This window comes from Astatotilapia calliptera, chromosome 7 (genome assembly GCF_964374335.1).
Source record: "Astatotilapia calliptera chromosome 7, fAstCal68.1, whole genome shotgun sequence".
Lineage (NCBI taxonomy): Eukaryota > Metazoa > Chordata > Actinopteri > Cichliformes > Cichlidae > Astatotilapia > Astatotilapia calliptera.
The window spans coordinates 2,089,460-2,117,147 of record NC_137428.1 but is presented as its reverse complement, the minus strand read 5'-3'; the positions used below and the strand labels follow the sequence as shown (position 1 = coordinate 2,117,147).

The following is a 27,688-nucleotide window of genomic DNA, read 5'->3' as shown; positions in this document are numbered from 1 at the left end:
CTGAGAGGGAGTTTTGTCTTTTTTGCTCTCATAATAATCAATGTTGATGGTAATCAATTACATGTCCCAGACTCTACTATTAATAACACAAGTAACACTGCTAATATATGAAATGGTGAGTTTTGAGGTTTTCTTCCAACAAGCATATTGTACCAAAAAAATGTTGTTTTAAGGGTTAAAAATGTAAAACGTAATGACTATTTTATATTTGTGAAAAAAGAACTTTATGCAGAAAAAGTATCAAAAAACCCATAAAACTAATAAAAAATAGACCTAATCTGACACTTTTGTCCACGAACAAGCTGAAGGGATTTTTGAACAAACCCAGAGGGTCAACAAACATTTAATTGGAACCATGTTTATTTCTCAGCAGCATCAATAGTAACAAAAACACAATTTAGATTTTGCTGGCAAAGTCGATTGTTCTTATTTATTTTAAGTACATCCTATAAACCTTTTATTCCAAAATATTGCGATACAGGATACAATTTTTTTAAAACAAGAACTTTGTTAAACAAACAATGAGTTTACAACACACACACAGATGAAGTATACAAGAGAATAGAACATGAATACAAATAACCAGGGGTAAAAAAAAACGATTCACAAAAACTTCACATATATGTTGTGTTTTGAGAGACTTTTTGCTGGTGGAGTCTGATATTGATTTTATGTACAATTCAACATCCTTAAAATAACATTGGAGGCGGGGTGAGTGAGGGGCGGGGATTTGGCCTGGACGCTCTGTTTAGAGCAGAGATGGGCAACGCGTTACTGTAATCTGATTACTTTTTTCAAGTAACGAGTAAAGTAAGGGATTACTATTACAAAATCGGTAATTACATTACCGTTACTTTTCCGTAGGAACGCTGCGTTACTAAAACCGTCGTTTTTTTGCGAGAATGTCTCATGACAGTGACGTAAGCGAGTGCGACGTTCGTGACAACAGCTGTGTGCAGATCAACAATGGATCATACGTCGAGTGCGGCAGAGAGTATGAGCGTGCAGAGAATGTTGCATATAATTAAATTTTTGCTTGATGCATAAAGTTAAAAGATTAAAACTAATAAAACAAGTTTTAAAAAGAGACTTTTCCATTTGATTACATTTTGTATGATGGATTATGCAGAAAAAGTAGAATTGGGCTGAAAGATCTATCACTTCATTACCTATTCAGGTTGTAAATCGTGTTTTTAAAAAGTAACTAAGTAATTAATTACTTTTGAAAATAAGTAATCAGTAAAGTAATGGGATTACTTTTTTGAGGAAGTAATCAGTAATTGGTTACTGATTACTTTTTTCAAGTAACTTGACCAACACTGGTTTAGAGCTAATAAAACATTGGGGACATGAAGGCTTCTTGCCTTCATTTGTGGAATGAAGGCAAGAGTGCTTTCTGGCACTCCAGATAAAGAACAGAATATGTAGAAAATACAATAATGAGAAAAACTAAAATATTAACGTCAACGCCCACGGATCCTGACAGTTATCTTCCTGTTTTATTCCGAGTTGTGTTTCCTCTTCAGGATGATTTTAATCAGTCTTGTTGTTCCTCCAGTTGTGGCACCACACTGCGCAGTTTATCCAGCAGCACTGCACAGGAGAAAATATCAAGACTGTAATAATGAACAGAAACAGTAAACACATGTACTCAGTCACAGAGTAACTGAACTCACCTCCAGCTGATGGCCTCTGGAAGCGGTCGTAGGCCCGGCACTCGTTGATCAGCTGTCCCAGTTCTGCAGGACAGTCATCAGGAAGCGGCTCTTGATACTTCTCTTCATACACCTTCTGATAAATTTTTTCATCTGAAAAACCTACGAGACATTTGAAGACACGTCAGGAGGAGAAGTCGATGGAGAGGACTCCAAATCTTAGTTTAAATCTGCAGTGAGTGTAGTTTAGACACAAACCTTCAAAAGGATTCTTACAGGTTACAATTTCCCACAGGATGATTCCAAAACTGAAACAAGTTCAAAAGGAAATTTGATCATTTGACAAACCACAGCAGGTCTGAAATCAGTAAAGTGTTCTGAGGTCAGCCAGGAGCTGTTTTCACACAAACCCCCAACCAGAGGAGTCTCGCTCCGATGGCACATGTAAGTCACTTCTACATCAGCTTCACTTTCAGACCCACAAGCTAAGTCCATCTTTTAGAAAGTTTATGAATGAGGGCCTTTGAGCACACCTCTGTGGACCCACAGCCGTGGGGTCTCACCTGTACATCTCCCACTCTTTGCAGTAGCTGAAGCTGGCGTCGTGGAACTTCTCGGGACAGTGGTAGCACAGCGACCTCACGGCTCTGTCCTCCGTCTGCCTTTTCAGAGACGTCTCTGTTTTCGACAGCCTGAAACCTCCCAGCTGGAAACGACAACCAAACCGTCACATGAAGCAAATATGTTCAGCTGCAAGGAATCCCAGCATGCATTGCCTTCAGTACCTTGACGGTGTAGTCTTTAGTCACCAGGAACTTGCTGCTGTTGATGGACCCGTGAACCCTCCATTTTTCCTCTGTGTTGTGCAGTCTAAGATACGACAGGTAAAGTCATCATCACCAACATGACTCTATGAACGACACGGTCACTGTGAAGCTGCCCAACTCTAAAGAAGATGCAATGATTTGCAGACCTCAAACTTCACTCACAGAACTCAGAAAACATATCGAAGGTTTCAGCTGAGAAACTTTACAATGCAAAGAAAAAGTATTGGCTCCTTTTGAACTTGAGGGCAGGAACATATCTCCTAAAAGTCGGGCCGTGTTTCCCGCTGTGTAGAGTTCCTCTTCTTTTAACAACAGCCTGTAACTTTGTGTGAACTGAGGCTGCCGTACTTCTGGGAGAGGAACACTCCCGGGTCTCCTTCGTTCTGTTTGGTTTCACGATGCTCCAGATGTTCTCAGCTGGTAGGCCGCGTCGCCACCTGCACTCTTCTACTGAGAAGCCGTGCTGTTGGAACGGATGCGGTCTGTGGTTCAGCATCATCCTGCAGAAACATAAAGGCCTTCCCTGGACGGAGCATATGTTGCTCTAAAGCCTGTATATACCTTTCAGCATTGATGGAGCCTCTCCAGATGTGCCAGCTGCCAGTTTCGTTGATACGATCCCCAACCCATCAGAGACTTTGAACGAAGCACTGATAACGAGCGGGATGGTCCCTCGCCTCTTCATTAACCCGATTAGGTGCAAAATGTTCCTCCATCTTTTCCTCGTAGCACCACTTACTGTTCCAGCCTCCAACTTTTTCTGTGTGCTGTTGTAGATAAAATAACTCTGACCCTGATGAGATCTGCAGATCGTTGCCTTCTGTCTTCATTTACATTTTACACAGGGTCCCAACTTGTTTGGAGTTTAGGTTAGAATCTGTAATAAAGCAGACACACTGACCGATAGAGTCCTCGTGCTGCATCCAAACACATGTGAGCTTTCCTGATCCAGGTCAGAGTGAGGTCAGAGTCCAGAACCTGGCGAAGACTTCCTTTCTCACAGTACTCCATGATGATGAAGAACTGAGGCTTGGGTCCTACAGGCAGGCACAAGGACAAGTTATTACAGGTTTGTCACTGAGTGTATTTATCTGTGATGTCTTCACGTATTTATATGTGGGGATAGCGTGTAACAGACACTCTGGTCCACCGTGAGGATCCCCCCCCCCCCCCCCCCCCCCCCGACGTGGACACGCAGACCTCTGTGTTCACACGCTCACCGTTCTCATCCTGGATGCAGATTCCAAACATTCGCAGGATGTTGAGCGAGTCAAACTGCTTCATGGTGTCGACTTCCTTGTTGAAAATAGACTTCACGTCTCTGGATGTGGAGAAAATGTTTGATGGCAGTGAATACAGCAGGACACAGAGAGCACTGGGAGCCCGAGCTGGAACAGCATATAAGTGAATGTGTGTGTTATTTTCTAATGGGAAGGACTATTTTCCTGTGTTTCTTCCCAGTATGGGGCTGAACTGTGGCACTGACCGTGCACTGGTGTTCATGGGGTCGAGGTATCTCTTGATGGCCACTGGGAATCCCTGATATTCTCCTTTGTAGAGCTCGCAGCTCGCTGTTGTCTTGAAGGGCTTTTTGGGATGTTGATACTTCAGTTCATCTGGTTTAATCTGTCGCACAGCCACGCTGCTGAAACTGGGCTTATTCACTGTGAACAAAAAAGATAAAGACTCCAATGATAAATCCCACTTTCTCAACATAAGATGTGTGTTTTGTCAGTAAGTCACCATTCACAGACTTGTTTATGACACAACTCTGCGCAGGGCCGCTCAGCGATGTCGTACTCACACATCTGCACCACTTTGTCCAGCTGTCTCAGTATGGTGTTGGTTTTCTCCTGCTGCTCTTTCATGTAGTCCATCAGCACTGAAGAACAGAGAGAAACACAAACTCTGAGTCTGGTCCAAACGCTCTAACAGGATTTATTCTAAGTGTGGAAACACTGAGAGGAACAGAATCCGCTTTGGTGAACCAGGATCAAAACACTAAAGAGCTCTGCTTGAACGTCTCTAAAGACAAATTCAGTTTCTCCTCACATTTGGTCATCTCCGTGTCGTCCTCCTTCCCGTCCATTTCGTCTTCTGTCTCTCTCTGTCTAAACACCTCGTACAGCATCTTGCTCTGTTCTGATTGCAGAGCTAGACACAGGGCCTGGTAAGCATCGTTGAGCCGCTCGCTCACCGTATCAAACTCTTCTCCGTGGCTGCCCGATTTCAGGATGCGCTCCACCAAGTTGGCTGCCGTGTATTTTTCAATTAGCCTCTGTGTTGACTCCAGAGTTAGGATCAGCTCCTCGACGGCTTTCTTTACCTCTGGAGAGAACTCTGTGATGGACTTCACCACATCCTCGAGGGCTTTGACTCGGACCGAAATCCGCTGGCAGCGCTTTTTGTTGGCCTTCACCTTTTTAGCCAGCTTGTAGATGTTTGTGGCAGCAGAAAAGAAGGGCTTTACTGTTTCCATGATGAGCTGAAGAGACAGAGAGGACAGTTTATAACAGGAAAAATGCAACAAATCAAAGCACATCCATCAATGCTTCAATGCTCAGGAGGCGTCCTACTGAACTCAACTGGCTTCTGTTAATGTGAAAGAGTCGTGTCTCTGCTCTGAGCTGCTCAGAGCTCCTCACCCACTTAGTCCTGCAGACCCCTCACCAACCCATCTGTCTCCAGCTCCACTCTCTCCTCACTTGTGAAAAGGAAAGATACTTTTGAGTCAAACTCGTAGCTGAAAGCCTGGGACCAAAGCCAGCAACTATGACAATATTACATGGTGTGTAACCAAGTAGGTTTTTAGTCCTTCCTCTCACGTCTCAGTAAGTCTTAGTTTGTTGCTCCTTCATCTTTGGCATCACGCCTTCATGTCTTTGCAGCTACCTCTCAAAGACAAATCAAGACCTTGGATTACTCTCCAGTGTTGATCCACACACAAAGACCACACAGATTTGGCTTTTGTGGACTCGCTACATCATGAATTTATCTGTTTGGCTCGTTTGGCTCTCAGCGAAGGCGGTCGCACTTTTTCTCCTCTCCTCCTTCCCCTTATCTTCCCTGCTTAGCCTCTTGTGTCCTTGTCTTGTCTCGTGTGCATTAGTTTCCCTGGAACAGTCTCTCACTGTCGTTCTCTAAAACCTAAAAGAATTATGGATTTGATCAACTGTTCTCTGAATGCTATTGACACCCTTTTCTCAACGAGAAGTCTGGGCTCGGGAGAGCCTGAGTGCCCTGGAGGGACTTTCCCTGCCGGATACACGATGGATGGGTGGCAGACCTGGAGGATCTATCGGAGAAATAAGAGAGCGGAACCGGCTGTTCAAACCCCCCCAAGGCTGCCCGCTGGGATTGAAGCGATGGGACGAGGCGCGACCTCTCACAACGAACCCAGCATGGGTAACACCTTGGAGACGCTTACAGCTGCCGTTAAGACTCAAAATAACACCATTGAGCGTTTGATGGGATACATCAAAGAGAGGCCTGCTCAAAATGAGACCCTTGAGCGAAAGTTGGATCACATCGCAGAACGGCTCACTGCAGTTGTGAGGTCTCAGAATCACAAGAATGACAACACCACGGAACAGAAGTTTGATACCATCATGGGGAGGCTCACAGCTCTACAACGGGAGATTGAGAGACCAGTGTCAGAGTGTTAAAGAGTAGCTTGAAATTCTGAGCTGCTCACATAAAAGAAAAATCAACAACATCAACATGCGGACACCACGGCGCCAGCTGCTCAGGCCCAAGGCTGGAGCCGAACAACAACTCCCTGATAACGTCTGTGTGATGACTATTCTTCCCATCCCATGCAAGGCCACCTGGGTTGGCTAGCAGACTGTTTAATTAGCCTGATAGGGCGAAGGACACTGTCTCAGCTGAACTATGGACACGCACACATACACTTACACTGATAAGCACTCACACATCCCCCCTCCCCTTCCAATGCCTTCGATGCTTGTTGCCTCCTGGGAACACGAGGCGGGTCTGAGCCCGCGCTGGAGAGTTGGCGCAGTGGCAGGATGGCTGCTGTGTTGCCTGGGTGAACTCCTTACCCCCTACCCAACCCTGTTGCTGGTCACGTGCTCCATAATGTTGTACTGTGGACATTTATGTGCTTTTCTGTGCAGAGGAGTTATTTTGTTTCCTGTTCTCATGCTGTCCTCCTATAGCCCAGCATGAGCAGAGGTCTCTTTTTTTCCTCTTGTACTTTCCCATTGTAGCGCAGCTGGACTGGCCATCGGGTATGCCCGAGGTTTCTGGCATCAGCCCGGTGGGCCGCTGGCGATTTTTTGTTTTTATGGGCCGATCGATTTTTTTTTGGAAGGGTATAAATAATGAAAGGTGTTGGATTGGCCAATTGGTCATGATCGACTCTGGGCTGGACCAATTACAGCCGAGGAGGTTGGATGCACCCTCCCCCTTGTTTAGCAATCTTATAGACGAACTAAAGAAAATGGAGAACAAAAAAAGGAAAGGAGGTGCAGAAAAAATTAGGGCCAAAAAGAAACAAGCCCTTCAGGCAGACGCTGCCAAATGTGTAAAAATAACTGAATTGTTTGGCGGTAGCTATGGCATAGCTTCCACAGATTTAGCAACATCAGCAAGTGGTGGAGGCCAGCAGGTGGATAAGGGAAAGGGGAGGCAAGAGGAGGAGAGACCGAGGCGGCCGCCGGTCATAGTGGCAGAGGAACTGAACTTCAGGTAAGAAGTTATGACCTGGGCCCTGTTTCAGGAAGCCGGTTTAGTGCAAACTCTGAGTAAGTATACCCTGAGTTAACGGAAACTCTGGGTTTTCGGTTTCACAAAGCGAGTTTAGATTAATTCTGAGTGAGTTACTATGACGACACACTCCATGAAGTAAACCTGCCCCCTAGCAGGTTTACTTCAACTAACCCTGACTGTCTCCGCCTCTTTGTCAGAAACCTGACAGTAGGAAGTGTCAGACATGGCGTGCCCCTTCCTTGAAGAGCCAGTAGATGTTGAAGCCCAAATTCTCCGCAGAGCTCTCCGCCGGGAGAGAGTGATTAGAGCGCGTTCGGACATTTTATCATTTCCTGATGATTTCCTGTGTGAACGTTACCGTTTCTCAGCACAATCTATAATTTATTTGAAGAACATCCTCAGGCCTAATATTGCTCATGTGACACATCGCGGACATGCTCTCAGTTCATTACATATTATTTGTATTGCACTTCGGTTTTTTGCAAACGGGAGCTTTCTGTATAATATTGGTGACGCTGAGCACGTTTCCAAGGCTACCGTCTGTCGGGCAGTCAGGAATGTTACAGTTGCACTGAAACGTCTCCTGTACTCGTCTGTGGTGTTCCCCGGTCATAGACCCACAAGATTTATCAAAGAGGGATGCCACAAAATTGCAGGTATCAGGATGAACGAAACTTAATTCATGATGTGGTGATACCTGGACTACTACTTAAATTTTACATTTATTTTCAGGGTTCCCAGGCGTGATTGGCTGTATAGATGGCACTCACATTCCAATCATTGCTCCTTCAGTAAATGAAGGAGACTATGTGAACAGGAAGTCTTTCCACAGCATTAATGTACAGGTACATAGTTCCCTGTAGCATTTCAAACTAACAAATTATTTCATTATAGTAATGGATGCTAATTTGTGTTCTCTGCACTGTGAAGATCATATGTGATGCTGCCAACATTATCACAAATGTGGAAGCCAACTGCTCAGCCTCTGTGAGTGGTGGTGGTGGAGGACCCCCACCTGTTTTTCGGGCCTCCGCTTTTTTTCTGTTGGCTATAACGGGTCACATTTGAGCATACAGAGTAAGCAAATATGTACTTGTAATGTGCTCAGATAATTTCAATAAGTGCTTACAGAGGGGAAATTAATGTAGCCTCTAACTGCAATTGATTTACATGGGACAAACAGACCAAGCACTATGGCTCATAATACAATTACACCTTACCTGTTTGGACTATATTTTTATATTTCATTTTTACTTGCTGCCAGGAACGTTTGGGGCCTGTTGGGTTGCACCTGCGCTCACATCACAAAATAAAATGTATGAAATAAAAAATAAAATAAAATAAAATAACGTGTTAAATGGGTGGAAATCCCTAGATCAATGTTTAAATTAACACTCACGCATTGACTCTGTCGGCTATGTTTTGCCATGCATGCTCCCTTTCTTTTGCAGCTGAGGCTGTGTTACTTTTTTTCTGCAAAATTTGCATGTTATCGGCATATGCTGCCATCAGAATTTCGGCCTCAAGCGCTGTAAGATACATTGACCGCGCCTTCTTTCCCTCCGTCTCCATGGTGACTCGCTTAATCTGTGCTCCACTAATCAGGGCTTTATGTATCCTCGTGCGCGCGCTTAATTTGGGGTTAAAGCAACTCCGCGTTGATTGAACTAATTGTTATCAGCCTTTCTGAAACCGAATATTCCGAGTTGGACAGTTCGGGGTTACTCAACCCTGCGTATCGTTTTTCACTCTGAGTTTTCTAAACCGGCTTCCTGAAATAGGGCCCTGCTGTCTATCTGTGTCAGATATAAACCAAGTTTAGTTGTAGTTTGTTTTCGTTGTGCTGACTTTTTACAGTCGCTTAGAATAACTGGTACTGCTACTAGCTAGCATGACGGAGTTTATATACTGCTGGGCGGGTGCTATGAAGTTACTGATAGTAAATTTTATTTTATGCTTAAGGTTAGTTTCTCAAACTCTTCAAAATCTTAACAAATTGTGCCAATCCTTACATGTTGCACCAGGCTGATTTATCAAAAGTGGAGAAGTCTATGGAGAGATGACTTTATGTCATCCATGAGGGATGCATTTGACATATGTTTCACATATTATAGCCCAACAAGTTACTCATAGCAATTTAAATACGAGCAATCACTATTGCAGTTAATAATACAACAGCTTCTTGCCATTTTTTGTGTTTCTTTTTATCGCTGTGTAACTGAGTTCAATTGAAAGCCTGCGTGTGCTAGTACCTCTTGCCACAAGTTCCCAGAATCCTTTGCGGTTTTACCCCTGAATGACGTCACATTTTTGGTGGGCCGGTCTCTAGTCAAAATGCCCGGGCTGATTTTTTGTCCCTGCATTGTAGTGTACATTTCAGTGGTTTTCTGTAATGCAACCATTCTCTGACTTGTATCCCCATGTGATGTCTGTGTTGTGTGTGTAAGGTCGGGGGGGCGGGTTCATTCCACTGAAGGGCAACCTGCCACTGCATGTGGTGAATAAACTTTGAACTTGAACTTGTAAATTTATAGGCTGCAGCAGAAATGTCCTTATATCCCAGGTTTCTGTGGCCCGGAGGCCTGGGTACTTTTACCTTTTTAAAATGTAATTATTTTTGTGATAAAATAAGCATTTTATAGTCTAAAAAACTAATAACAGGGACATATTAGGGTTTTTAAGAGTGTGGAGAGGGTTTTTATGGCTTACAAATAATAAAATTAACATATGGTTTCTACTTGATGGATTTTCACCTGTCGCGGGGTCCCAGAGGTTTTATCTGTAATGTGTTTACTTGGTAAGTAGAGTTTAGTGAACAGGATTTACAAAGGGGTTATAAAGAAATGACCTTAGTTTTTTTACAATGACTGTGTTATTTCACCTACATTATAACCCCCCTGGTTCTTTTTGGCGGATTAAAATATCTTTACAGAACTGTTGTTAGACTTGCTGCAGTTTCTGCAGCCCTCTTGGCCACGTCTCTCTTAAGAAAGACATTTTAATGTCAGTGAGACTTTACAGACTTTAACTGGATAAATAAACACATTTAAAAGTGACTTTGCCAAACACTGATTGCAGCGTCTGCTCACAGGAATAATGTTTGGAGCTCAGATGAACTGATATCATTCATGAGGGAAACATTCAGAGCTCAACTGGTAATGTGGCATACCGGGCACCTAACAGCATCCCGTTGGTTCATTTTCATTACTGACACTGGATTGTCCTATGAAATCTCTTTTATGTGACAGACCCCGCCCCTAACTTCGCTGTGCACTCACTCGCAAAAGAAGTGGCGAAAAGATGGAGCTGATAATCTGAGAGAAAACAATAGAAACTAAAAATAGATGCTGAGAATGTGTGGAATGAATGACAGGTTAGCGGCCGTTAGCTGCTGCACCGCGATCAGCAGGAAAAGAAACAACCAGTAACAGCTGGCAACAACCAGTAACCGGGCCTCCCAGTCACAGCAGGCTGTAGCTGCTCCAGCTGTGGAGAAGTGAGGAAGAGGCGAGGGAGGTGAAAGTAACGTGGTGAGCAAACAGAATGAAGTGTGTAAAACACAGTCAGGAGTCGAACCCTAAACTTTCAGCTCCACAGGCGAGCAGCGTTAAGACGTCAGCATCCAGCTGCTGGTTTATTACGTCACCCTGTGCCACGTGGAGCAAAAACACCAGCGCGGATTTTTTTGTCCCAGTTCAGCTCGGAATACATCGCATATTAAAGGCCAACAAGCCACTTTCTGCGGTTTAAATACGGACAAACGCTTTTTCACCAAACACGAGCTTTCTGGCTTCGTGCTTTCCTCTGTTTCACTGAGAGAGGCTGAAACAAACAAACAGCAAAACGCCATAATCCGGGGAGTACTGTCCAAAAACAGACCAGCTGTGAGCAAAGAGCAGAAAAATGCAGAAAAACCGTTTACCTCTGAGATAAAGTTGCTCTTCTTCACAGGAGTTTGCTGTCAGAGCACCACAAGAAAACGAAAGTAGCTCCTGCTTCCTGTTTATGTCTCCCAGCTAAGCGACCTTTGTTAACACGCCTGCATGAGTCACTATGTCCCAGAAGCAGCACACTGCACAGCCACACCCGAGCCCGGCACTTAAACGTCTTCATGAAAAGACACCAGAGGGATTTCTGTTGTTACTATTAAACAAAATGACCTCAACAGACAAAAAGCTTTTTATTTCATGCAAACCTCGCCTGCCTCCAGGAGTCACTTGAGTTAAGTAGAGGATACTCAGGGCAGCCTGCTGGCTTTCCTGAGCCTGCCAGGACAAACCTGAAAGGTTGAATAATATAACACAATAACAGTCGCATCAAGGTGCTTCGTACTGTAAGGTCGACTCTACAATAATACATACACAGAAAGTAGCTCACAAGCCTCCATTGCACTGGAGATTTGCATACTTTGATGAGCATACTTTTTTTTACCATGTTGTGCAAAGCAATGACCAGTAGGACAAAGCACATATTGTCCTCTAGTATAATGAGGAGGGAGAATCAATGTTCAGGAAGATCCAGGGTTAGAAGATATAGAAAATATTGTCAATATTTAGAGCACATGCTACCCTTTCTCTGAAAAAGCACATCAGCCACCTGCAGAAGTGGAAGAAGGCTATGAAGTGAAGAAAAGTGATGAAGAATCTGAACTATGTTCAAGTAGGTTCTCAGACATCCAGGACATGGTAGTCTGAGGAGCTTGGAGAGAAAGTGATAAGATAAGATAAGATAAGATAAGATAAGATAAGATAACCTTTATTAGTCCCACACGTGGGAAATTTGTTTTGTCACAGCAGGAAGTGGACAGTGCAAAAGTTATGACGCAAAAATTAGAATACAATAAGAATAAATACAGTACACAACTGTACAGAATAGAATAAAATAAAATACTATATACAGTAGAATAAAATAAAATAAATATACAATAAGATAAAAATAGAATACAAATACAAATACTATATACAACTGAGTAAAAATACAACGATGACAGAAAGGATTATTGCACTTAGTATTATTGCATATGTATGGATGTGTGTGCTTGATCAGTTAAAGTCTTTATTATGGAGTCTGACAGCAGTGGGGAGGAAAGACCTGCGAAATCTCTCCGTCCCACACCGTGGGTGCCGCAGTCTCCCACTGAAGGAGCTGCTCAGTGCTGTCACAGTCTGCTGCATGGGGTGGGAGACGTTGTCCAACAGGGATGACAGCTTAGCCGCCGTTCTCCTGTCACTCACCACCTCCACTGGGTCCAGAGGGCATCCTAGAACAGAGCTGGCCCTTCGGATCACCCTGTTCAGTCTCTTCCTGTCCCCAGCAGAGATGCTGCCGCCCCAGCAGACCACACCATAAAAGATAGCAGAAGCCACCACAGAGTCATAGAAGGTCTTCAGGAGTGGGCCCTCCACTCCAAACGACCTGAGTCTCCGCAGCAGGTACAGCCTGCTCTGCCCTTTCCTGTAGAGGGCGTCTGAGTTATGAGTCCAGTCCAGTCTATTGTTCAGATGAACACCAAGGTACCTGTAGCTGTCCACAGCCTCAATGTCCATACCCTGGATGTTCAGTGGTTGCAGTGGAGAATGCTTGTGCCTGCGGAAGTCTACCACCAGTTCCTTGGTTTTACTGTCGTTGATCTGGAGGTAGTTCTGCTGGCACCAGTCCACAAAGTCTTGGGTCAGACCTCTGTACTCCTTGTCGTCCCCATCAGTGATGAGGCCGACTATTGCAGAGTCATCAGAGAACTTCTGCAGGAAGCACTGGGTGGAATTGTGGGAGAAGTCTGCAGTGTAGATGGTGAAGAGGAACGGAGCCAGAACCGTTCCCTGTGGGGCCCCCGTACTGCAGACGACCCTGTCCGACACACAGCCCTGAGTCCTCACATACTGTGGTCGGTCGGTGAGGTAGTCCAGGATCCAGGTAGTGAGGTGATGGTCCACTCCAGAGTTCACCAGCTTGTCCTTTAGAACCGAGGGAAGAATGGTGTTGAAGGCACTGGAGAAATCAAAGAACATGATTGGGCTTCTTGAAGTTTCTTGAATTTTCAGAATGTGAAACTGAAATAGAAGATGTGTCAGAGGACTACACATCATCCATTTCAATTATGATGAAGACAAAGAATCAAGCAAGAAAGAGGAGTCAGCTGAGACAGAGGAATATTTGCAGTAATGTGAGGAAAACTGTCATGGTCCCCGGCCAGCCCAGTGTGGCCACAAGTGTTTGTTGTTTTTCTCTCGCTCTCTCTCTCCTACCTGTCTGCCTGGGCGGAGCTCTGATTGGGCTCCTGCCCTTGGCCCACGCACCTGCAGCTGATCTCGAGCGAATTGCAGTTCTCTGGCTCTTAAGGCTGGGGCTCTGAGCTGTTCGTCGCTGGAATATTGAGTAACTCTCGTTTACCTGGATCAGCCCTTTTGTGACTCCTGGACCCCGTGAGTAGGAGAGTGAGCTGAGCTGCTTGTGTGGAGACTGTTTGGACGAGGAGCAGAGCGAGTGCGAAGAAGTGTGTCTCCCCAGCCTATTGATCCCCGGGACCCTCGTGTTTCCCCCCTCCCTTCACGTGTATATAGCGCACCAGTGTGATTAATAAAGTGTCGTTGAACTGTGCTACCTCAGTCTGCGCCTGAGTCCGTTCCACCCCCGTGACAGAATATTCCAGCCACCATGGACTCAGCAGATTCAGCTTCCTCCCCGTCTCCCTCCGCCCCGGTCACACTGGAAGCGATCTTACAACGCCACGAGCGAATGCTTGTTCACCTCAGCGAGAATGTCGCTGCCTTAACGCTAGCAGCTGCTCAGCGCACTCCATTGCCGGAACCCTCGCCTACCAGTGAACCCGCCCAGGCGTCATCAAGCTCCGCAGTACGTGCTGCCTCACCGGTTCCGGTCCCGGCTGTGTGTGAGTTTTATCTCCCCACGCCTGAGCTGTTTTCAGGGGATGTAGGGAAGTGTGCGGGTTTTCTTATGCAGTGATCTCTCCAGTTTCGCCAGCGGCCTCATGCCTTCTCTAATGACGGGAGTAAGATCTCATATTTTGTTCAGTTGCTACGAGATCGTGCGCTGACCTGGGCACAAGCCGTGCTGAGCGCTAGTCCCGAAATCACTTATGATGATTTTTTGTCTCTGTTCCGGAGTGTTTTTGATAAAGGCTCCACTGCTGCGGCGGCTGGGCTCCGCCTCATGAATCTGAAGCAAGGTAAGCGGAGCATGGCAGATTTTTCAGTTGACTTTTGGACACTAGCGACGCAAGCGGGGTGGGGGCAGGAAGCATTAAAGACGGCACTGCTAAATAATGTGAGCGAGGAGATTAAAGATGAACTGATGGTGCGTGAGTTACCCTCCTCTTTAGGTGCGATCATGTCCCTATGCATCCGAATAGACGATCGCCTGCGTGCACGGCGAAGCACGCAACGTCGCTTCGCTCAGCCTCGGCCACCGAAGGACGCCTCACCAGGGCCTGGAGCGGCACGCGAGCACTGCGAGGTTGAGGAGGAGGAGCAGTCCATGCAACTTGGACGTTCGCAGCTCTCGCCCGCAGAACGTCAACGGCGTATGGCCGCCGGTGAGTGTCTATATTGCGGCCGTCAGGGCCATTTTGCCTCTTCATGCCGCGCACGGGCAAAAGGGCGCGCTCGCCAGTAGTTGAGAGAATACTGGTGGGCGATATAACGACTAAAAGTTCTCTCCCCCAGCTTATGTTACCTGCAAAACTCACCATTAAGAATGTTACCCACTCTCTTCAAGCTCTAGTGGATTCAGGTGCTGAGCAGAGTTTCATTGACGCACCTCTGGCGAAAAAGCTAAACATCACACTACACGCCCTACCCGATTCACTTGCTGTCACAGCCCTGTCTGGGCAACGCTTGTCGGACATAACCCAAATCACAGAACCCCTGTCTCTTACTCTCTCGGGTAACCACTCAGAGCGCATCGAGCTTTTCGTGTTTCAAGCACCGCGCACCCCCCTTGTATTGGGTTATCCATGGCTGCTCCAGCACAATCCGCACATTGATTGGAAGAAAGAGAGAGTAACTGGGTGGAGCATTGACTGCTACATGAACTGTCTCCAAGCTGCACCTGCTCCAACCACATCTCCAGGGTCTGACCAGCCGGTCGAGCCCCCGGATTTGACCTCGGTCCCGCGTGTTTATCATGATTTGGCTGAAGTGTTTAGTAAAGATGGGGCGCGTTCACTTCCCCCTCATAGACCGTATGACTGTGCGATTGATCTCCTGCCTGGGGCTCCGCTTCCATCTGGTCGTTTGTACAGCATTTCTCAGCCAGAGAGGGAGTCTATGGAGAATTACATTGCAGACTCTCTCGCTGCGGGCATCATTCGGCCGTCGTCCTCCCCAGTGGGAGCGGGGTTTTTCTTTGTTGCTAAGAAAGACAAGACCCTTCGCCCCTGTATCGACTATCGCGGGCTTAACAAGATCACCGTTCGTAACAAGTATCCTCTGCCCCTTCTTTCTTCTGCTTTTGAGTTACTTCAGGGTGCCACGATCTTCAGTAAGTTGGACTTGCGCAACGCCTACCATCTGGTGAGAATCCGTGAAGGGGATGAGTGGAAAACGGCCTTCAATACTCACCTAGGCCATTTCGAGTACCTTGTGATGCCGTTCGGCCTGACCAACGCCCCGGCCGTGTTCCAGGCTCTTGTTAATGATGTTCTCAGAGACTTTATTAACCGATGTGCTTTTGTCTACTTAGATGACATTCTCATCTTCTCCAAGTCTAAAGCGGAATATGAGGTCCATGTGAGGCAGATCCTGCAGCGCCTGCTGGAGAATAGGCTCTTTGTTAAAGGAGAGAAATGTGACTTCCACATGGATTCAGTGGCATTTCTGGGCTACATCATCACCAAAGGGGATTTGAAACCTGACCCGGCAAAAGTTCAGGCAGTGTTGGACTGGCCCAAACCACCCGATCGCCGGCAGCTTCAGCGCTTTCTGGGGTTTGCTAACTTCTACAGACGTTTCATCAGGGATTTCAGTAAAGTTGCTCTGCCTCTCTCTAGGTTAACGTCACCCAAGGTGCCATTCCACTGGGACCGGCTGGCTCAGGAAGCCTTCTCTCACCTCAAGGAACGGTTCGCCACCGCCCCGATCCTTCGCCAGCCGGACCTCTCCCTGCAGTTCGTTGTGGAGGTGGATGCATCGGAGTCTGGAGTAGGGGCCGTGCTCTCCCAACAATTCGAGGGTAAGCTCCACCCCTGTGCCTTTTTCTCTCGTCGTCTTTCCCCAGCCGAGAGGAATTATGACATCGGAGACCGCGAACTTCTGGCCGTAAAGCTGGCTCTGGAGCAGTGGAGGCACTGGCTGGAGAGAGCTGCACAGCCGTTCATTGTATGGACCGATCATAAAAACCTCGAATACATCCGCTCGGCGAAACGGCTCAACTCACGGCAGGCCAGGTGGGCTTTGTTTTTCACCCGGTTTAATTTCACCATCACTTACAGGCCAGGCTCCCGTAACGTTAAACCAGACGCTCTTTCCCGGCAATACGCCCCAGTCGGAGAGCAGTCCGACCCTGGATCTGTTCTGCCTACTTCCTGTGTTATTGGAGCAGTTACATGGGAGATCGAAGAGCTCATCCGGGAGGCACAAGAAACCGACCCTGATCCTGGCACGGGCCCCCATGATCGACTCTTTGTTCCGGCGGCTGTCCGGTCCCGGGTGCTCCAGTGGGCTCACACGGCCCGTTTTTCCTGCCATCCAGGAGTTAACCGCACCACTGCATTCCTGCGCAGGTATTTCTGATGGCCCGCCCTCATTAAAGACTCACGGGAGTACGTCACCGCCTGCACCACTTGTGCTCAAAATAAGCACTCCAATCAACATCCGTCTGGACGTCTGCAGCCACTCTCCACACCCAGCCGACCCTGGTCCCACATCTCTCTGGATTTCGTCACTGGTCTGCCGCCATCTGCAGGTAACACTACAATATTGACCATCGTTGACCGTTTCTCCAAAGCTGCCCATTTCATTGCGCTTCCTAAGCTCCCCACAGCCTTGGAGACTGCCCGACTCCTCACCACGCACGTTTTTCGGCTCCATGGCATCCCTGAGGACGTTGTCTCGGACCGGGGCCCTCAGTTCACGTCGCGGGTGTGGAGGGAGTTCTGCTCTGCCATAGGAGCCAAGGTGAGCCTCTCCTCTGGCTTCCACCCGCAAAGCAACGGCCAAACAGAGCGCATCAACCAAGAGTTGGAGGCCGCCCTCCGCTGTGTCGCCTCTCATAACCAGGCCATCTGGAGCGAACACCTGCCGTGGATAGAGTATGCTCACAACAGTCACACATCCTCTGCTACCGGCGTCTCTGGGATACCAACCACCTCTGTTTCCCATGGTTGAAGGTGAGCATACTGTTCCGTCTGTCCAACATCACCTCCGCAGGTGTCGCAGGGCCTGGCGGGCCACTCGGGCGGCTTTACTCCGGACGAAGGAACGGAATAAGGCACTCGCGGATCGCCACCGGACGGCCGCCCCTGTGTATGTGGTGGGGCAGAAGGTATGGCTCTCTACTCGCTTCGTGCCCTTACGTGCCAAATCTAAGAAACTCACCCCCAACTTCATCGGCCCGTTTGAAATCAGTGCTGTGATCAACCCTGCTTCCGTCCGCTTGGCTCTGCCACGCAATATGCGTATTCATGATGTGTTCCATGTCTCTCAGGTCAAGCCAGTGGTCTCCAGCCCGTTGTGCCCTCCTTCCAGGCCCCCGCCGCCCCCCAGGCTCGTGGGTGGCCAGCTGGTTTACGCCGTCTCGCGCATCTTGGACTCCCGCCGCCGGGGTCGGGGTTTTCAGTACCTGGTTGACTGGGAGGGCTACGGGCTAGAGGAACGTTCCTGGGTGCCCCGGTCGGCTATCGTGGGTAGGGGTCTGCTCCGCGACTTCCACCGCCTGCACCCGGGTAAGCCTGGTGGGTCGCCGGGAGGCTCCCGTTGAGGGGGGGGGTACTGTCATGGTCCCTGTGCCTCCCCGGCCAGCCCAGTGTGGCCACAAGTGTTTGTTGTTTTTCTCTCGCTCTCTCTCTCCTACCTGTCTGCCTGGGCGGAGCTCTGATTGGGCTCCTGCCCTTGGCCCACGCACCTGCAGCTGATCTCGAGCGAATTGCAGTTCTCTGGCTCTTAAGGCTGGGGCTCTGAGCTATTCGTCGCTGGAATATTGAGTAACTCTCGTTTACCTGGATCAGCCCTTTTGTGACTCCTGGACCCCGTGAGTAGGAGAGTGAGCTGAGCTGCTTGTGTGGAGACTGTTTGGACGAGGAGCAGAGCGAGTGCGAAGAAGTGTGTCTCCCCAGCCTATTGATCCCCGGGACCCTCGTGTTTCCCCCCTCCCTTCACGTGTATATAGCGCACCAGTGTGATTAATAAAGTGTCGTTGAACTGTGCTACCTCAGTCTGCGCCTGAGTCCGTTCCACCCCCGTGACAGAAACACTGATCTGGTCTTCTAACCTTCCCAGGTCCCATACTCCTTCAGTGGCTTTTCTACTCGAGTACTGAAAGCATTATACACAGTGTATTCTGCTTGTATTCTGCTTTTTAACGTTCACATGCCAATGGATGCATCAGAGACCAAGTTGGGGTTCAGTAACTTGCCCAAGGACACCTTGGTAAGAACTCCAGACTAGAGCACACAGAGATTGAACCAACAACCATCCAATTAGCAGATGACCTGCTCTACAGCCAACTCAATGATGAACAAGGAGGGACAACAAGAGAGGAAGAAAAATGGACCGAATGCAGCTGTAGGCATATGTGGGTGTGTTGATTCTTACTGCCGTGCATCCAGTAGAGTCGCTACGGCCAGTTTATGACATCCTGAGTCTGGTAGAGAAGTTTTCATGCTGACACAAGATTAATCATAGAAGCACAAAAAGGACATAATTTCTTGATAAAGACACAATAGATGATCGTCGTTCATGACACAAACGTGCTCCCATTTGAGGTGTATGATGTGTGTTGGTGTTGACTTGACTTGAAACACAAGTGGGTGTTCCTCCTGCTGTGATGTAAGATCCTGGTACTGATGTGACTGTATGAGCACCAAGTCCCCTTCAGAGGACTCTGTCCCCTCCAACAGAACATCCAAGTAAACCAGGGAACTTTGAGACAAAAACATGGGCAGCATGTGATGCAGGTCCAGCTGTACATGGAACATGCTCGTGTGCGATGGCAAACCGTCTGTCCTGCAGTCAGGACACGAGTTGTCCCTAACATTGCAGGTTTCCAAAAGAAAACAATCACCTGTAACAGCTTGTTTACTGTATATGCCCCTTGGCCTGCAACTGCAGAAAGAATGCTGTCCATGATGGGACCAGTGCAGAGGAATAAACCTGAGCTTCCTCCTGCACTTGGGTCAAATATGGACACGCCTTTGTCCTCATGAAAGTTTGCCTTCACTCAGACTCATGCCCTCCTACCATGCCAAAATATAGAAAACTGTCAGGCAATGAGTTGGAATAAAGTTGAATAAAACCTTGAAACACAGAGATGGATGATATTTTATACTTGTTGCTTTATAAACAGTCAAAGCAAACGGGGTCATTTTTGAGCCCTGAGGACCACAGGTGTGATTATGTGCTGCCAGTAAAAAACTTGAAGTAGTTTAAAAACAGCTTTCTAAATTAACTTTGACATAAAGCCGTCTGTGACCATCTGTTAAAGCAGCCAACTCTGGTTGTGAAACGATCCTCATGATAACTGATGATTTCATTTATTGTTTACCCGAAAACAAAGAAAAAATTCATTTTTATGAGGTTTTTATCAGATTTAAATTTGAAATGGAATAAAAAAAATGTTTAAAAATGTTTGAATTAAGTTTTAATTAAAAGTGGGGGGAAATCCACTTCATATTAATTAAGTATCAATCAAACCAGATGGGGACATTTTTGTCCCCTGAGGACCACAGGTGTATGGAAATCAGGAGGACATTTTGAGGGTTAAGGCCTTTCTGCATCTGCCTCACTTCTTTTATATACAGTCTATACTTGCAGTGGAGTTTTTTTAGAAGTAAAATACTGTTTCCTTGCAAAATACTACACATAGATACTCTACACGTGTATGTATGAATGCACGTGGAAGTGTAGAGCACCCCTGCATCGTTGCAGATTCAGATTTGGTTCAGAAATGTTTCAGTGAGAGTGAATCTACTCGTTCACACTGACAGATGGGGAAGAAGCTTTTGTCTGGTTTCTGTTTTGGCAGAGCTGTTTGGATTCAGCCACACTGAAGGTCTGATAAACGAGTCAAAAATGTCCCTCCTGTGTCATGCACACACTTCCATGATGGAAAACTGAGGAAGTGTGTGTGCAGCTATGCACAGTTTCTGCTTCCTGGATAAAACTGACTGTTGGGGGCGTGGCCTTTAACTGACAGACAGGAACAGAAAGCAAAGAGGCAGAGCAGCAGGCTGAAGAGTCTGCTCCAACAGCAGACTGCCGTGTGAAGAAGAGCAGACTTTACCTGACAGGTAAACCGTCTTTCTCCTGCTTCTCCTCTTTGCTCACAGCTGGTCTTTTTCATTTGATGACTCAGTTAAGACACTCGTTTGAAAATTCACCTAAAAAGTTTCCTGATTTCCTGAGCTTGGTGATTTTTTTGTGTGTGGATCACCTGTGGAGGTTTTCTGAGGTTTTGTGTTTGAGAGGTAGCTGCAGAGGATACACCCATGAGTGGTTATGATGCTGAGACTTTAATTTCAGACTTTTCCTTTGAGAGGAAAGGTGTCAGGTTAGATGGTGGATGAGGACCCCAAATGCAGACTGATGGGCGAGCAGGCTTCAACTGAAAATGGCTTTTTATTCTAGGCGAGGTAATCACTGAAGCTGAGGCAGACACATAACAAAGGCTGGGATAACGCTGGTAACAGGGTAGCTACAGAGAAACGTGCTATTAACACAAACAAGCAAACTAGGGAGAAAGGGAACATCAGGGAACAAGACCGGGGAAAGTAAAACTGAACACTTACCAAAATAAAACCGATGGAGCGTTGTCAGTGCGCGGGGAGGCCGGGCAAACATAAAGAAAGAACCGATAAACAGAGCATGGAGGTATAAACTACTGCTTTCTACATCATGTGAACCTTGTCATGGTCCCTGGTTTTGAGCTACTTGGACTTTGATTAGAAAAATCATTTCTCGGTGGGTCTTTTTGAGGCTGATGTCCTCCTCCCTTTGTGTTTCCTTGTATTGTGCGTGTTGGTAATTGTGTTTCATTCACATCCTGTTTCGTAGTTTAGCTTGCAGACTGTCTTCCTGTTGAGAAACTCTGGCTCTGAAGCTGAAGCTGTGTCGCAGGGAATGAGAAGAGAGCCACGAGTGTTCATCAAGAGTTAAAACTAAATGTGGAGAATCACCAGTTAAACACTGACTGATTAAAAGCTGTTAGTGCTGAACAAAAAAAGGTTTAAAAAGGTTTTTATTTTCTATGCATACACAGAGTTAAACAGAAGACAGATTTTTCATCTTTAGTCTCAATGATGAGGGGTTTTCTTACATCTGCACAGCTGTTTGACCATTTAGCAACAGCAGGAAGGAAAAACTCTCTTTTAACAGGAAGAAACCTCCAGCAGAACCAGGCTGAGGGAGGGGCGGGGCCATCTGCTGCGACCGGTTGGGGGAGAAACAGGACAAAAAAACTCTCTTTCCTTGATGAACATTACCCTGAATTCTGCCGTTGCTTTTTACAATTTAACTTCACCAAACATTCAAGCGATCACTTCCTAGGTGAGGGAGCGATGTGTTGCATTTCCTGTTATAAACTGTCCTCTCTGTCTCTTCAGCTCATCATGGACACTTTAGAGCCCATCTGGTCCACCTTCTCAGGGATTTACACCCTGGCTGAAAACGTGAAGGCCAACAAAAAGCGCTGCCAGCGGATTTCGGTCCGAGTCAAAGCCCTCGAGGATGTGATGAAGTCCATCACAGAGTTCTCTCCAGAGGTAAAGAAAGCCGTCGAGGAGCTGATCCTAACTCTGGAGTCAACACAGAGGCTAATTGAAAAATACACGGCAGCCAACTTGGTGGAGCGCATCCTGAAATCGGGCAGCCACGGAGAAGAGTTTGATACGGTGAGCGAGCGGCTCAACGATGCTTACCAGGCCCTGTGTCTAGCTCTGCAATCAGAACAGAGCAAGATGCTGTACGAGGTGTTTAGACAGAGAGAGACAGAAGACGAAATGGACGGGAAGGAGGACGACACGGAGATGACCAAATGTGAGGAGAAACTGAATTTGTCTTTAGAGACGTTCAAGCAGAGCTCTTTAGTGTTTTGATCCTGGTTCACCAAAGCGGATTCTGTTCCTCTCAGTGTTTCCACACTTAGAATAAATCCTGTTAGAGCGTTTGGACCAGACTCAGAGTTTGTGTTTCTCTCTGTTCTTCAGTGCTGATGGACTACATGAAAGAGCAGCAGGAGAAAACCAACACCATACTGAGACAGCTGGACAAAGTGGTGCAGATGTGTGAGTACGACATCGCTGAGCGGCCCTGCGCAGAGCTGTGTCATAAACAAGTCTGTGAATGGTGACTTACTGACAAAACACACATCTTATGTTGAGAAAGTGGGATTTATCATTGGAGTCTTTATCTTTTTTGTTCACAGTGAATAAGCCCAGTTTCAGCAGCGTGGCTGTGCGACAGATTAAACCAGATGAACTGAAGTATCAACATCCCAAAAAGCCCTTCAAGACAACAGCGAGCTGCGAGCTCTACAAAGGAGAATATCAGGGATTCCCAGTGGCCATCAAGAGATACCTCGACCCCATGAACACCAGTGCACGGTCAGTGCCACAGTTCAGCCCCATACTGGGAAGAAACACAGGAAAATAGTCCTTCCCATTAGAAAATAACACACACATTCACTTATATGCTGTTCCAGCTCGGGCTCCCAGTGCTCTCTGTGTCCTGCTGCATTCACTGCCATCAAACATTTTCTCCACATCCAGAGACGTGAAGTCTATTTTCAACAAGGAAGTCGACACCATGAAGCAGTTTGAGTCGCCCAACATCCTGCGAATGTTTGGAATCTGCATCCAGGATGAGAACGGTGAGCGCGTGAACACAGAGGTGCATATTTTTTGGAACGAGCACTTGTATTTGAGCCAAACCTGAAAAATTAACTGCAGTGCATGAAAACGAGAGCGTCAGCCAAGACTTTACACGTAGATAAGGAGGGTTCAAAAAAAGAAAGAAGGACAGATGAAAACAGAAATCCACAGCAGGAGCTAACCCTAAAGTGAAAACAGGAACGGACAGACAATACTAACACATTTCATCAGCTTAGTCGTACCTGGCACAGAAGGAACGGACTTCATAGCTTGCTTGGTCACCAGTGATTTCTTGGCTTGAACCACAGGGTGGGCCATTTATATGGATACACGGTAATAACATGGGAATGGTTGGTGATATTAAAGTCCTGTTTGTGGCACATTAGTATATGTGAGGGGGCAAACTCCTCAAGATGGGTGGTGACCATGGTGGCCATTTAGAAGTCGGCCATCTTGGATACAACTTTTGTTTTTTCAATAGGAAGAGGGCCATGTGACACCCATCCATCCATCCATCTTCATCCGCTTTATCCGAGGCCGGGTCGCGGGGGCAGCAGCCTAAGCAAAGAGGCCCAGACCTCCCTCTCCCCAGCCACCTCCTCCATCTTATCCGGGGGAACACCAAGGCGTTCCCAGGCCAGCCGAGAGATATAATCTCTCCAGCGTGTCCTGGGTCTGCCCCGGGGCCTCCTCCCGGTGGGACATGCCTGGAACACCTCACCCAGGAGGCGCCCAGGGGGCATCCTTGTCAGATGCCCGAACCACCTCAGCTGGCTCCTTTCGATGTGGAGCAGCAGCTGCTCTACTCTGAGCCCCTCCCGGATGGCCGAACTTCTCACCCTATCTCTAAGGGAGAGGCCAGCCACCCTTCGGAGGAAGCTCATTTCTGCCGCTTGTATCCGCGATCTCGTTCTTTCGGTCACTACCCACAGCTCGTGGCCATAGGTGAGGGTAGGGACGTAGATCGACCGGTAAATTGAGAGCTTCGCTTTTACACTCAGCTCCCTCTTCACCACGACGGACCGGTGCAGCGTCTGCATCACTGCACCAATCCGTCTGTCGATCTCCGGCTCCCTTCTCCCATCACTCGCGAACAAGACCCCGAGATACTCGAACTCCTCCACTTGGGGCAGGAACTCATCCCCGACCCGGAGTGGGCACTCCACCCTTTTCCGGCTGAGAACCATGGCCTCAGATTTGGAGGTGCTGATCCTCATTCCCGCTGCTTCACACTCGGCTTCGAACCGTTCCAGTGCGAGCTGGAGGCCTTCACCCGATGAAGCCAACAGAACCACATCACCTGCAAAAATCAGAGATGAGATTCTGAGGCCACCAAAGCGAAAGCCCTCCGCCACTTGGCTGCGCCAAGCTCTTGCAAAGGTTGTATAGGGAACGAATGGCCCGTAGCAATGGGCCAGACACCCCATACTCCCGCAACACCTCCCACAGGACACCCCGAGGGACACGGTTGAATGCCTTCTCCAAATCCATAAAACACATGTAGACTGGTTGGGCAAACTCCCATGCACCCTCAAGTATCCTTGAGAGGATAAAGAGCTGGTCCAGTGTTCCGCGACCAGGACGAAAATCGCATTGTTCCTCCTGTATCCGAGGTTCGACTAACGGACAAACTCTCCTTTCCAGCACCCTGGCATAGACTTTCCCAGGGAGGCTGAGGAGTGTGATCCCCCTGTAGCCATGTGACACATCCAACTTATTGGAAACCTCAAGGCCACTGGATATTTGAAATTGCTACATGATGATGTGTTTCCCTCTTCATGCACTGAAGCTGGCACGTTCCCTGAGTTCTTCCAGCAAGATGGTGCACCACCACATTATGGGTGCCAGGTCCGAGCATTCCTAGATGAACAGTTTCCTGGAAAGTGGATTGGTCGTCGTGGGCCAGTTGAATGGCCCCCAAGGTCTCCCGATCTCACCCCCTTAGACTTTTATCTTTAGGGTCATCTGAAGGCAATTGTCTATGGTGTGAAGATACGAGATGTGCAGCACCTGAAACTACAGATACTGGATGCCTGTGCTGGCATTTCTCCTGCGGTGTTGCTATCAGTATCAACTGAAGCATGCGTGTCCACGTCAGGGGGGGATCCTCACGGTGGACCAGAGTGTCTGTTACACGCTATCCCCACATATAAATACGTGAAAACATCACAGATAAATACACTCAGTGACAAACCTGTAATAACTTGTCCTTGTGTCTACTTATAGGACCCAAGCCTCAGTTCTTCATCATCATGGAGTACTGTGAGAAAGGAAGTCTTCGCCAGGTTCTGGACTCTGACCTCACTCTGACCTGGATCAGGAAAGCTCACATGTGTTTGGATGCAGTACGAGGACTCTATCGGTCAGTGTGTCTGCTTTATTACAGATTCTAACCTAAACTCCAAACAAGTTGGGACCCTGTGTAAAATGTAAATGAAGACAGAAGGCAACGATCTGCAGATCTCATCAGGGTCAGAGTTATTTTATCTACAACAGCACACAGAAAAAGTTGGAGGCTGGAACAGTAAGCGGTGCTACGAGGAAAAGATGGAGGAACATTTTGCACCTAATCGGGTTAATGAAGAGGCGAGGGACCATCCCGCTCGTTATCAGTGCTTCGTTCAAAGTCTCTGATGGGTTGGGGATCGTATCAACGAAACTGGCAGCTGGCACATCTGGAGAGGCTCCATCAATGCTGAAAGGTATATACAGGCTTTAGAGCAACATATGCTCCGTCCAGGGAAGGCCTTTATGTTTCTGCAGGATGATGCTGAACCACAGACTGCATCCGTTCCAACAGCACGGCTTCTCAGTAGAAGAGTGCAGGTGGCGACGCGGCCTACCAGCTGAGAACATCTGGAGCATCGTGAAACCAAACAGAACGAAGGAGACCCGGGAGTGTTCCTCTCCCAGAAGTACGGCAGCCTCAGTTCACACAAAGTTACAGGCTGTTGTTAAAAGAAGAGGAACTCTACACAGCGGGAAACACGGCCCGACTTTTAGGAGATATGTTCCTGCCCTCAAGTTCAAAAGGAGCCAATACTTTTTCTTTGCATTGTAAAGTTTCTCAGCTGAAACCTTCGATATGTTTTCTGAGTTCTGTGAGTAAAGTTTGAGGTCTGCAAATCATTGCATCTTCTTTAGAGTTGGGCAGCTTCACAGTGACCGTGTCGTTCATAGAGTCATGTTGGTGATGATGACTTTACCTGTCGTATCTTAGACTGCACAACACAGAGGAAAAATGGAGGGTTCACGGGTCCATCAACAGCAGCAAGTTCCTGGTGACTAAAGACTACACCGTCAAGGTACTGAAGGCAATGCATGCTGGGATTCCTTGCAGCTGAACATATTTGCTTCATGTGACGGTTTGGTTGTCGTTTCCAGCTGGGAGGTTTCAGGCTGTCGAAAACAGAGACGTCTCTGAAAAGGCAGACGGAGGACAGAGCCGTGAGGTCGCTGTGCTACCACTGTCCCGAGAAGTTCCACGACGCCAGCTTCAGCTACTGCAAAGAGTGGGAGATGTACAGGTGAGACCCCACGGCTGTGGGTCCACAGAGGTGTGCTCAAAGGCCCTCATTCATAAACTTTCTAAAAGATGGACTTAGCTTGTGGGTCTGAAAGTGAAGCTGATGTAGAAGTGACTTACATGTGCCATCGGAGCGAGACTCCTCTGGTTGGGGGTTTGTGTGAAAACAGCTCCTGGCTGACCTCAGAACACTTTACTGATTTCAGACCTGCTGTGGTTTGTCAAATGATCAAATTTCCTTTTGAACTTGTTTCAGTTTTGGAATCATCCTGTGGGAAATTGTAACCTGTAAGAATCCTTTTGAAGGTTTGTATCTAAACTACACTCACTGCAGATTTAAACTAAGATTTGGAGTCCTCTCCATCGACTTCTCCTCCTGACGTGTCTTCAAATGTCTCGTAGGTTTTTCAGATGAAAAAATTTATCAGAAGGTGTATGAAGAGAAGTATCAAGAGCCGCTTCCTGATGACTGTCCTGCAGAACTGGGACAGCTGATCAACGAGTGCCGGGCCTACGACTGCTTCCAGAGGCCATCAGCTGGAGGTGAGTTCAGTTACTCTGTGACTGAGTACATGTGATTACTGTTTCTGTTCATTATTACAGTCTTGATATTTTCTCCTGTGCAGTGCTGCTGGATAAACTGCGCAGTGTGGTGACACAACTGGAGGAACAACAAGACTGATTAGAATCATCCTGAAGAGGAAACACAACGTGTTGATTTTAACTTTTGTTAAACAAACATTAATCAATACCAAATTCAGGGAGTTGAATGAAAGAGTGCTGCCTCGAAGGCTCATCCTTCGCTCTGTGCTGTGTGTGATCAACCCAAACAGCTGGAAGATTTAGCTTTGTTTGTTCTGCACGTCTCTGAATTTCAACTGTTTCAAAGATAAATGAGTGGAAGTCTGGA

At 47.3% G+C, this 27,688-nt stretch overlaps 2 protein-coding genes across 3 annotated transcripts; one reads left to right on the top strand and one right to left on the bottom strand.

The window, feature by feature from the left end:
- Positions 1–338: 338 nt before the first annotated feature.
- LOC113025058 (mixed lineage kinase domain-like protein) lies at positions 339–21,352 on the bottom strand. 2 transcript variants are annotated; one of them, XM_080303352.1, is made up of 11 exons: positions 21,174–21,352; positions 4,535–4,967; positions 4,287–4,364; positions 3,969–4,146; positions 3,703–3,803; positions 3,384–3,519; positions 2,441–2,525; positions 2,219–2,361; positions 1,914–1,963; positions 1,677–1,817; positions 339–1,593 (listed from the first exon to the last, which is right to left on the bottom strand). In XM_080303352.1, exons 2-11 carry the CDS (start codon positions 4,959–4,961, stop codon positions 1,538–1,540), a joined length of 1,395 nt encoding a protein of 464 aa, XP_080159478.1. In that variant the 5' UTR covers positions 4,962–4,967; positions 21,174–21,352; the 3' UTR covers positions 339–1,537. The 2 variants fall into 2 exon arrangements, with proteins under 2 accessions (XP_080159478.1, XP_026028224.2); XM_026172439.2 differs by lacking the exon at positions 21,174–21,352 and adding an exon at positions 11,136–11,291.
- On the top strand, positions 20,584–27,688 carry LOC113025057 (mixed lineage kinase domain-like protein). Its single transcript, XM_026172438.2, has 11 exons — positions 20,584–20,675; positions 21,987–22,419; positions 22,590–22,667; positions 22,808–22,985; positions 23,151–23,251; positions 25,479–25,614; positions 26,473–26,557; positions 26,637–26,779; positions 27,035–27,084; positions 27,181–27,321; positions 27,405–27,688. The coding sequence occupies exons 2-11, from the start codon at positions 21,993–21,995 to the stop codon at positions 27,458–27,460; spliced, it is 1,395 nt and encodes a 464-aa protein (XP_026028223.1). The 5' UTR covers positions 20,584–20,675; positions 21,987–21,992; the 3' UTR covers positions 27,461–27,688.

Coding starts and splice junctions, on each gene's coding strand:
- LOC113025058 (XM_080303352.1), bottom strand. CDS start 4,961: ATGGAAACAGTAAAGCCCTTCTTTTCTGCTGCCACAAACATCTACAAG. Junction 4,147..4,286: donor GGACAAAGTGGTGCAGATGT/GTGAGTACGACA, acceptor TTTTGTTCACAG/TGAATAAGCCCAGTTTCAGC. Junction 1,818..1,913: donor CTGTAAGAATCCTTTTGAAG/GTTTGTGTCTAA, acceptor AATGTCTCGTAG/GTTTTTCAGATGAAAAAATT.
- LOC113025057 (XM_026172438.2), top strand. CDS start 21,993: ATGGACACTTTAGAGCCCATCTGGTCCACCTTCTCAGGGATTTACACC. Junction 22,668..22,807: donor GGACAAAGTGGTGCAGATGT/GTGAGTACGACA, acceptor TTTTGTTCACAG/TGAATAAGCCCAGTTTCAGC. Junction 25,615..26,472: donor GCAGTACGAGGACTCTATCG/GTCAGTGTGTCT, acceptor GTCGTATCTTAG/ACTGCACAACACAGAGGAAA.